The following is an 11275-nucleotide window of genomic DNA, read 5'->3' as shown; positions in this document are numbered from 1 at the left end:
TTTTCTTAAAATTTACTAGTTGTAACATAACTCCTTTAATTACATTAATGTGCAAAATTTTTAACTTGTTAATATAAACCAGTGTTCCCGGGACGTTGCAAACAATCCAATCTTTGACCTCATTTTTGCTTTGAAGAATAGGGTTAAACCACCTTTCATGGTAAATCTAACCTTGTGTACAGGTTCTATTAGGACACTGGTGGATTAGCTTATAAAGGGAAAAAATAAAAGAAAAAGAAAAGTTAATCATTTAATACCTGTAGGAACTATCTACTCAAGGATGTTTACAGATAATGAAAAATTACAACCTCACAAATCTTATTATTTCTAAGTACCCACTTGACATACATCTCAAATACACAATTACTGAATAAATAGAAAGGAAACAAAAGTATACATTAAACATTACACAATCGAATCGGATTTCAAATTTTAAAAACATTAGTACATATTACTTTCTGAAATACTTTGATGAACAATATTATTTCATTTCATAATCGAATAAATGAAACTTAACCACAAAGATCTCATTTTTATACATTACATTACTTTCTTTTTTTTTTCTAAGTGACTCAATTAACAAAAATGAATTTTTAACTAGTAAATGTTATTACGTGGTCAAAAAGATAACAATAACAGTATTAGTGCCAATTTCATATATCTATTTACATTCCAACACTGTACAACTAAAATAAATATAAGAATGAAAATTTGAAAAATATTTCTTTACAGTCACAAATTCCATTAGTTCAGTTCGTCTTCGTTTTTTTTTCTTCTTCTTCTTCTTCTTCTTCAAAATCTACATATTCTCATACGATGACTACAACTATGACTTCTCCTCTTTTTCTTTGTTATACCTTTCGAGTTCCTTCAGAAATTGTGATTTCGGCTTCATAACATTCGGTCGATCCCCTCTGCATTTGGGGCAAAACCACTTACCCTTCGGTTTGGTAGTGAGCGACACACACACAAAGTGAAACCATTCGATTGGGCAGAGATCATTATCACACAAAATCATTTCTCCATAAGAGATCTGATCGCACAAGCAATAAGTAGGCTCATCAATATCTGCCTGTACCTAAAATTAAAAAAAATAAATTTAGAATTCTATACAAATTAATGTTTGATCTAAAAATATTATTATGCAAGTACATATATATTGATATAGATTAATACTATGTACAACAATAATCCATTATTATTAATTGTAAGTAGATGGTCTGGATGGTGAACAAAAAGAAATATCTGATAACAACTATAAACATTTATTTGAAGCCTAAATATCGACCCACATTGCAGGTAATCTTCTGGGCTAAATAAACAACATATTGCTGCTTTGCTTTGATAGTTGTATATCTGACAAAAAATAAATAAATTGGGATAAAGTTGTCTGGGATATTGAAGGATTTTAGTTGTTTGAGAAGATAGTTGTGGATGTGGTCAGAGAATAACACAAATAAGTTAAAAACTTATTTATTAGTGCTAACGTTTCGGTCAGAATTTATAACCTCCACCAATGCTAAGAGCAAAAAACAAAATAACAGCCAATGAATAAAAGAATATATAGAATGATTAAAGTATATTATTGTACATAATAAAAATAAAGTACTGAAAGAAGTTTCTTTTTGAATAATTTTAAATTTTTTATTTTTACACTTCCAAGTAACTTGTAACGTATTCTTGATCTTCCGGTAGTTTTGTCATTTCTTGTAACGCACTTTTTAGCGCAGAATCTTACAGCCCACGCCGCTGACCTCACTTGGGTCTCCGACGTCTTCCAAGCAGGTGTGTTTTATTATCTTTTTTCTTATCTTTATTTTACCCCCTTCTCCTTCACTATTCTTTTCTTATTCTTCCTTACTCATGTATTAGTTTTGTTAGCTATATCACTTAACTTTATATATTGTTTCTTTATTCAAATATTTCACTTACATACTTCATTAGCTACATATATTTTCTTTCACCCTTTTTTTGTTTCCATAACTTTAATTTTAAAATTAAAATATTAATATTTTGTTGTTTCTTTGCATAATGATAACTTTATATTTTTATTTCACTAATTATGTTATTTTACTTATATATTTAATTACCAATATATATATTTTATTTCCCACATTTTTCATTACTTTATTTTTATCTATTTTCATTCTGTACAATTATTTACTGTAATCTTTCTATATATCCTTTTATTCATTGGTCCTTATTTTTTGCTAGAGATTTATCATCACAATGTTGGCACTAATAAATTAGTGTTTTAAACTTATTCTCTTACCGCACCCCCAACCATCTTCTCCTCATATATATTATCCACGGTCAACTATCTTCTCATCATTATGATTACAATGTGTTCTTTAAGGAGGAAGGAATTTAAATGGCTAAGAGATAGAAAGTAAGAAGGACTTTACTGAGTTTAAAAGGAAATGTACTGATATTAGAAATAATGGGCAGAAGAGGTTGCCAGATTTATGGATGTTAAGGAGCCCTTATAAGAGGGGAGCTGGTGAATGTTAAGGTATGAGGTTACAGTAGGTGGGGACAGTTATTGCGATTTGTCTCTATAAAGTTCTCTAGATGTCAGTTAAAGTGGGACATAAGCGAGTGAGTTGGGTTATGTGTGGGTGGTTTGTCGGGTAGGAGGTGGTGAATTTCGTCAGACAATGACACCAATAGGATGGCCAAAAAGGTGGCAAATACACATAAACTTGTATGTGTACCTGCGATGCTAATGGTTTCTGTCACCTCTTTCCCACCCATATGGAACGAACACCTTTTTATTCCTTATAGTTAACTGATAACCTTCAAGTATTGCTATAAATGTTAATAAACAAAATACATACGGCATTAATGATGTCTTCTTCCCTGGGAGGAGAATCATCTCTTGCATTATTACTTGAGCGTGACTTCCTCTTCTTCTTCTTGGTAGCAGCGCTGCCACTCTGGCGCTTCTTATGAGATTCATTTTCAGGCGGGAGCCCGGGTCCACTCGAATCCTCACCACGATTCCTCCTAGACCTCTTTGACCTTTCGTTCGCAGCCGCGTTAGGAGCTGCGTTCACTGGTTCGGATCTACTACTTTCTTTTCCAGTACTTCCAGTTCCACTCTCCGCATTCTCCTCCTCTTTATGCAAATCTAAAACAATAATAAGTATAATTAATTAAACAATAATAATAATATATGAACAAAGTAATACATGAAGAATACAATAATTGTCGCAAGGAAAGTTTCTAAAATAGAAGGAAAAAAAATATTTATACATACAAAGTGATATGACAAGCCCATATCAAAACAGCATCCATTTGAAAAGAGATTAATTAAAATAATAATAAAGGGCTTAGTGAACCCAACGGTGCAATGCTGATACCACTAATCTTTCTCTACATACATCAGTCCAATAACGCCTCTCCAAACCCGAATCTACTAAATCAGTCTTAACGCAATCCTCCCATCAACATTTCAGTCTACCCCTTGGTTCAGCATTTATTAATATTTTAAGGATCATTTCGTTTTTAAGCCACAACCTTACACGCCCATCTCATTCACCGCAATGCTACAACATGCAGTGCCAAATTGTAGTTATTAAAAATATATAAATGGAAATGAAAGATGATTTTCAATAAAAACAAAATCATTGAAAATATTGTCAATCAAGCAATGAACAACATTCACATTTACTAACAAACAAAAAAAACAATAAAACTTGGACCATCAGCTGACTGCTATTACCTACACAAATAATTTATATAAATAGTCTATTACAATAATTAAATGTATTTTAAATTAACACCTGATGATGTAAGTGTTGTGAAAATATTTCTGCTGCGCATCTATGATCAGAGATCAAGCATGTAGTTTTATGCAAAGTTATGATGCCAGTCCTGAATGAGTAGGTTGTAATAATAAAAGTGTGTTAGTATTATTGTAATTCATGAAGATTACTAAAGAAGATTATAAAAGAATAGTTTCTTATATTATCCATGACGTTAATTGTATATCATTAACAATAAGAACAACCCATGTTTTTTTTAAGGCAAACAAATTAGGTCATTAAAATTAAAAAATAAAAACATATTTTAGCTGGTAAAAGTAAATAGGGATGAAAAACAAACAACTGAATTGAGAAATATTAAAGTAAACATACAATAGGGGTATTCATGATGTAGTGTAAAATGTAAAATGTTTTACCATGTTAAATGTGTAAGTATAGGATTGTCAGCAACCCTATTTAAAGTCATGTTAAATGCATATGAGAGCTCCTAGCGGATTTTCTGAACAACTTGTTTTATAACCTTTTATTCTAAAACTCCATATTGTTGTTTACTTCTAAGTTTTGATTATAGTAATTTATTACACCATGCCTAAATTGAGTGAAAAGTGGAAGTTGTGTGAAAGTTTAGCTACTGAGTGCCTTATTGATCTTCTGACTTGTGAGGAAGAGCATCAAGATGAGCTAATTGACAACTGTCATTACATTATTATTATTGTCATCCATTGCTTTATTAGTTATAAAATATCCAAAACAATACTAACACAATCAAAACACAAACTACGAGAAAGTAATATGTATAATACTACAATGCTTGTTACTACGACAATAAACAAAATGGTGATGAGCTCAGCAGGTCTGTTGCATGATGCCATTCTGCATTTAACAGACCTAGTAAGTAACAGACTCTCAACCATGTTATATCGTTTTAACATAGTAAAAGAGGGAACATTTAACATGTAAAACTAAAGATCATGAATACCCTAATGAACATCTCTACGTAAATATGTTTCTATAAAAAAAAATAAATACAAAAAATTGATCTATTCAAACAACTAAGAACACACAGAGAATGGAGAAAATATATGTCTGGCGAAGCCTGCCCACAATTTTAACAACATAAATATCAAAACATTTAAAAAAATAAAAATAATTAATATGTTTTTTAAAAACCAAGAAGGGAGTGATTAAAAAAAATAATACAGCATTTATGTTAAAAGAAACAAAACAACATCAAACTTGTAACAAACTGAAATGACATTGATCCCTCACACGTTGACCAACCCAGCTCTTTCCAGTGTAGCCTATCGTAAACAGTTGCTAAGAGCTTTCCAATTAGAATCTTTTAATAAACTGAATAATTTTTCTGGAGAGCAGATCTGCTGCCCAAAATATTTTATTCTAATTTCACTATACTTGTGACAGGTTCAAAAGAAATAAATGGCATCTTCCTTTTCTTCGGACTAGCACTATCATGCATCCATGGTTTCATCTAAAATTGAGTAATTCTGCTGTACATTGGAAACCTGACCGCATTGATACCAGATCAAAATTAGCACAAAAAAATTGTCTAAAGACAAAAAAAAAAAGATGCCTTCCATTGTTCTAGAAAATTCTATTTTCTTGATTACTGGTTTCGATCTTTAAAACTTCTACCTCATCAATAACATCTGCAATGTCAATTCATTCCTGTATTAATATGTAAGTTAGGTTACATATTATCTAAATACAAAAAGAGACATGTAGAAAACAAATCTAATGAAGAAGGATAAATAATAAATTAGCAGATTATTTTACGTTTTCTTGAATATTATAGACTTATATTCTGTTTAAATTTTGTTTCTTTATTTCTCCCCAGAAATTTACAACAATATTTTAATTTGTTTTAATCAAAATAATAATAATTTATCCTCAAAAAATCAATATAAAAACAATTCTATCTAACTTCTCAAAATGGTTGAAATATTATCCGTTAAAAGAGCATGGAACATTTATATATACCACCATAAAAAATATGTTATTACCAAGTAAAAATAATTAAACTATAGCAATATTCAACAATTTCAACATAAATAAAATTAATATAAGAGAAATTAAAACATTATATCAAAATCAAAAATCTTATAACAAAAATATTTCTTATACCATAATATCTAAGGATATGCAAAGCAAATAAAGTAACTATTCAACACTTCAAATTTGAAACAGCAAGACAGTGGAGAATGTAATTTCTCTATTAACGTATAGGACATTTGAATGTGATCATAATTCAATTAAATATAAAAATGACAACCTGGCTCTGGTTCTGATTCTGATTCTGATTCTGAAGTGTCTATGAAAGTGGAAGGCTCTTTAGAAGTGGAAGGGCATGCGGAAGAAGAAGGCTCTTTGGAAGTAGAAGGTCCTTCCAAAGTAGAGGGCTCTTTGGAAGTGGAAGCCATTGAAGCTAAACTATCACTAACCCAACCTTGCAATGTTTTTTTTTTCCAATGCATTATGTCAACAAAATGTGATGATGGGTAGATAATTCTCTTAACAAATAAAAATATTGTATCTAAAGTAAATACTAAACAAATAAACATTTTATTACCAAATTTAATCTGTTTAAGTCTGAAGTACAATCCTTTGAATGAAAGGGTTTATTTAGTGTAGGGATTTCTTAAAAAGGGTGATAGAATTAAACTAAACATATCTGACATTGAAGATTATAATAAAATTATTCAAAACTATAAACCATTTATATGAGAAATGGTAAATACTAATAGACTGAATGAAATATAAGATAAGGATTATAAATATAAACAAACATATGGCAAAGAAATGGAATAAACTGATAAGATGTTATTGCACCAATAGTAAACAGAATGCCACAGTATAACAATTCTAATAAATTAAAATTGTATACAAAAAAAATTAATTAAGCAATAGGATTTTAAAGTGAAAACAAAGGTTATAAAAAGCTTAATAAGATTATGTTAATACATAAAATATCCATAGTAACAGCCACTTGTATTACCAATAACTTAATAAATTGTTATTATTAGAAAAGGAAAAATTAAATTAAACTGTAAATTTAATATTGGAGAAAAGAATTTTCTGAATTAAATGCAGTGTACTGTAGAAACCTGATGTAACTAGCCAGCATGGCTAAACAAAGCATTTCTCTCTCATGGAAAAAACATGTGCACTAATAATAAATTTAAACCATATTTTCCTACCTACTGCTCCTAGTTCTCTCAGATCTTGATCCAGAGCACGATATTTGTTGTCAATAAGATCTAGTATAAGCTGCCCGATTTCAACCTTCTCATCGCCCACTTCTTGAAGAGCAATGAGGATTTGCTCCAATTTCAAAAGAGTTTTTCTTTGAACATTGACTTCTAAATCCTCCCTTTGTAAAGTTCCTTTGAAATTCTCAGCATCCTTCATAAAGCCTTTAAAAACATAAGCATAAAAGATTAGGTTTAAGAAATATGGGAATACAATTGAATAAATGTATAAGAAAAAAAATCTAGTCTTACTTCTGTAGGTAACATCCAACTCATGAAGCCTAGAGAGATACCTCTGAATATCATCAGGAAGGTTTTCAACACAATCAAAATAATTTTCCAAGTAGGATGCAGATCTCAAAGCATCAACAGTGTTCTGGTTCAACATGGTTATAAGTATTCTTAAAATAGATACAACTTTAAACAATTCCAAACTTGACAGAAGACTAACCTACATCCCTTAAATTATTAAGATTCATTTACAGCCATGTAAATAATATTAGAATAAGGCTAATTTATGGGATGGAACGATGGAGTAAGAAATCAAATCGAGTTTGTTTGGATTTGACAGGTGAAATGACAAAGAATATCATAGCGTAACTAACAACGCACGCCTCTAGGGGAACCAAACAGAAACTAAACCAAAGAGGTAGGAAGAAAATATAAAATATAAAGATATTATCTACATCATATACTATCTTAAGGAATCCAAATATTAGGTTTTATTGCAATATATTTTTTCTCATGAAATATTCGTTTTTTGACGATGAAGAACAATAGGTTAAAAAACTTTATGAGAATAAAATATTGTATTCAAAGTTGTCAGCTTTTTCATATAATTTTTATAACGAAGTTAGTAAGTGCATTAGTTATTGACTAGCCAATAACTGGTACATGTCAGTAATATCACTTGTTCTAAGTAACCAGTTATTATTTTGTTCCAGAATTGTAAAGTTCTGAGTTTTGAGAAGATATAGAAAGATGGAGTGCTTTGATCTGTAAATCATTTTATTTTATTTATTATTATTTTTTAATAGGGAATAAAGTTGTCCAACTTCATAAAATAGTGAAAATATAATGGAGACAAGTCTGAAAAACAAGGTAGGTGAGAAAGGACTTCGTAGAGTAATTTCTATAGCAAATTTGGGAACATTTTTTTCGATGAACATTTTTTTTATGGATTTTATAAAAATGTAATGTTCTGAGTTTTGAGAAGATATGAATAAAAAAAAAAGGGAGGTTGTTTCATCAGTGAATCATTTTTTTCTAAATAACAAATAAAGATATCTAAATTCATAAAATTGTGAAAATGTAATAGAGACATTTTAATCTTGTCTTTTAAATTTTAATCTAATCTAGTTTGTGGTCTAAAAAACAGGGTGGGTGCGGAAGAACTTCGTAGATTAGTTGCTTTAGGTAATTTGTGAACAGTTTATTTCCATATGTGATATCTGGGGTTAAATACGGAGGGCCCTTTTACTTATCCAGTTGAAGTTGATTGTGGAAAAGTTTTAGAAGCAGTTGTGTTAGTGTTTACAACATTTAGTACTACCTTAATTAAGTAAATAAATCTTGGGGCTGCTTTAAATGAAATGTATGTTAAAGAAGAGAGCAAGAAGTCACCTTTTTCTAGCAATTTTCCTAATGAGTAGGAAATAAATTATTTTTTAATCCTTCGTTTAGGATATACAACCCTTCTGATATATCAGTGGGAGTTTTCAGGCATTTTCTCAATTTCATTGCAGTAGAATATAGTTCACTTTTGTGACCGAGCATGCGCCCAAAGGTTTTCTGACTATCCAATTGTTAGTTGAAGCAAACCAAAAAGTAGTTTACGTTATAACCCACATGAAATTTTGTATACTCAATTGAAGGAAGAATTGATTTCAGAATGTCAAGTTTTTATAACGGTTATGTAGAGATGGTTTGAGACGTCAAGTTGTAATTAAACATCATGTGGACTGTCCGTAGTTCAGGTGGTTCAGGCACTTGTCTTTACAACCTGAGAACTGATGTGGCGAGGTTCGAATCCGTTCTGGAGGATAGACTTTTTTTTCTATGGCGGTACCACGAACTGATAACTAGACCCCTCAACATGGATAGAATAGGTTGGTCACCTCTAGATAACTCCATTAGAAATGACCAGGAAAGGGTCATAATAAAGAGCATGCATGGATATTTACTAGCTGAGACTCGACGACCTATATAACTTCTTGAACTGCGAATGCGAGGATCTTTAATTGGATTAAGGTAGGTGTCCCAAATATGGTCTATCTAAGGTTTGAACTGATGTAGTTCTCACAGTATCCAATTAATTGGCCATAAATTTTACCAACAGCTGAAGTAATCTATTTTTAAAATAAAATAAGGAAATCCATTTAGAATGAAGTTTAGGAGGAATTTCGGGCGTTCATCCAACCATTATCAATAGTCCATATTAAGACCAGGAGTCCCAAATATTTTTTTTCTGACCTCCTTTATTGAAAATGTATAAATATAACAATATTAATATATACTAACAATATTAATAAATACGTCCCAAATATGGCCTAACTGGTCAACTTTATTCTGTTTCAATATATGATAATAAATGAGTAAAGAAACAAAGATACTTCTATTTTTTTCCTATTTCTTTACTCATTTATTATTATTAATAATTTAATTTTTATTTATCCTTTATCGACGTTTATTTAATCTCAACTTACCTCTTTATTTTTCGTCTTTTAGTGTGTTAAATAAATTTGGTTTTCTCATATCTAATTTTCTATTATTGTGTTTCCTGTACATTTTTAACTTTATTGTTTGCGTAATGTTTTATATTCATATCATTGTTTATTTTATATTAATACTATCTTATTTCTTCTTTTCTTTTAAATATATAGAAATCTTTTTTTACTTATTTTTGCATAATTGTAATCCTAACTTAATTTACTTTTTTGTATCTTATTATCTTACAGTGTAAAAATGTTTTGTATCTTTTTAGCCCTGATGAAGCTCTATAAAATGAAGCGAAACATCGGAAAATAAATAGTTTTTAACTTTTTTTTTTTACCTCAACCCTGGCCATCTTCTTCCTTATTTGTTTAGAATAAATGATACAAAAACTAACAGCCTCTTAGCATGCACAGTACAAAGAGATCTCTAGTGTGAGCAAATATGTCATGTCTAACTGATTTTTCTTCAAATTTATTTGAAACTCATAAAGTATTTAATATTTCATTACATCAGGCTACCACAGAAAGTAGTTCATCAAACATTTGCTAGATTTTACTCCTCCGCTCATTGCCACCATTCCTAAGCTTCATCTCTTAGCTCGCTATCGATAGCACTTGAAGTTTAGTCCTTGACTCTATCGTTAATTCGACTCGATTATTCTCTATGTTCCTATGATAATTGCCTCTCTGCGAACATGCCCAATCGAGACCTTCAATGCAATACGCTGTCTACCAACCATGTATCACTCTAGTAACACTTAAGTGTCTTATATGTGATTTTTAATAATTTTCACTAAAACCACATATCAATATTTTTTTATTTAAAATAGATTCCATAGCAATAAACATTTCTATTGTTAACTCTGCATTTTTTATACTTTTATTTAATAGTTACTGGAGTCCGGCGCTAGTAGAGAGATGATAGCCCAGTACTCTGCAAAATATAAAAATTACACACAATTCAAATGAATTTTTAGTTTCTGGGAGTCCTAATTCTTAATCTCTCTTCCTTTCAGTAGGAAGTCCGTATCTTGTAAACCCTCCGGAAGCTTCCCAAACTAGCCAAGAGTTCCACAATATCGTGTCGCCCAGGACCCCTCAAAAAAGATTGAATATCAAAATTTTGGAAAGTGTAAAACATGTTGGTCAATTAATACAAATTGATCGAAGGATGGATGGTTGACAATTTTTTTTTCGGTTAGCCCTACAGGTCTTGCCTTCTCCACACCTGCCTATTTTGAGCTAATGCTTTCCAGTTTGCTGCATGCAGCACTTTCATATCTTTGTTCATTCTGTCTATCTATCTGGTTTTTGACTTCCAATATGATCTGGCAACTATACTGGTGTAGCGACACGCTACCTGCATCCATCGAAACCGCTATGGCCCAGCGTGACGCAGCCTACCAGCTAACACGGGAACTACTACTAGCGACAAGCCGTATATTAATGTTTGTACTATTTATTGTAAATAACTTAATTGTAACATATGTAAGTATGCATTGTAACTATATAAGACATTGTATATATT

At 30.6% G+C, this 11275-nt stretch overlaps 1 protein-coding gene across 2 annotated transcripts; it reads right to left on the bottom strand.

Annotated features, from left to right (window-relative positions):
* Positions 1-237: 237 nt before the first annotated feature.
* LOC106679925 (inhibitor of growth protein 1) lies at positions 238-7650 on the bottom strand. 2 transcript variants are annotated; one of them, XM_067049202.1, is made up of 5 exons: positions 7485-7649; positions 7286-7409; positions 6983-7198; positions 2838-3130; positions 238-1078 (listed from the first exon to the last, which is right to left on the bottom strand). In XM_067049202.1, exons 3-5 carry the CDS (start codon positions 7191-7193, stop codon positions 827-829), a joined length of 756 nt encoding a protein of 251 aa, XP_066905303.1. In that variant the 5' UTR covers positions 7194-7198; positions 7286-7409; positions 7485-7649; the 3' UTR covers positions 238-826. The 2 variants fall into 2 exon arrangements, with proteins under 2 accessions (XP_066905303.1, XP_014274810.1); XM_014419324.3 differs by having other exon boundaries at positions 7286-7650.
* Between the last annotated feature and the right edge of the window lie 3625 nt (positions 7651-11275).

This window comes from Halyomorpha halys, unplaced genomic scaffold, assembly GCF_000696795.3.
Source record: "Halyomorpha halys isolate HHAL.00 unplaced genomic scaffold, Hhal_1.1 Scaffold233.1, whole genome shotgun sequence".
NCBI classification, from domain to species: Eukaryota; Metazoa; Arthropoda; class Insecta; order Hemiptera; family Pentatomidae; genus Halyomorpha; species Halyomorpha halys.
Note: the sequence above shows the minus strand (reverse complement) of the source record. Positions and strands in the feature narration are given on the sequence as shown.

What these genes read in the sequence shown, in the direction of transcription:
- LOC106679925 (XM_014419324.3), bottom strand. Translation starts at nt 7,421, where the DNA reads ATGTTGAACCAGAACACTGTTGATGCTTTGAGATCTGCATCCTACTTG. An exon ending in GTTGGATGTTACCTACAGAA is followed by an intron (nt 7,199 to 7,285) that starts GTAAGACTAGAT and finishes ATGTTTTTAAAG; the next exon opens with GCTTTATGAAGGATGCTGAG. An exon ending in AAGAAGACATCATTAATGCC is followed by an intron (nt 1,079 to 2,837) that starts GTATGTATTTTG and finishes TTTTAATTTTAG; the next exon opens with GTACAGGCAGATATTGATGA.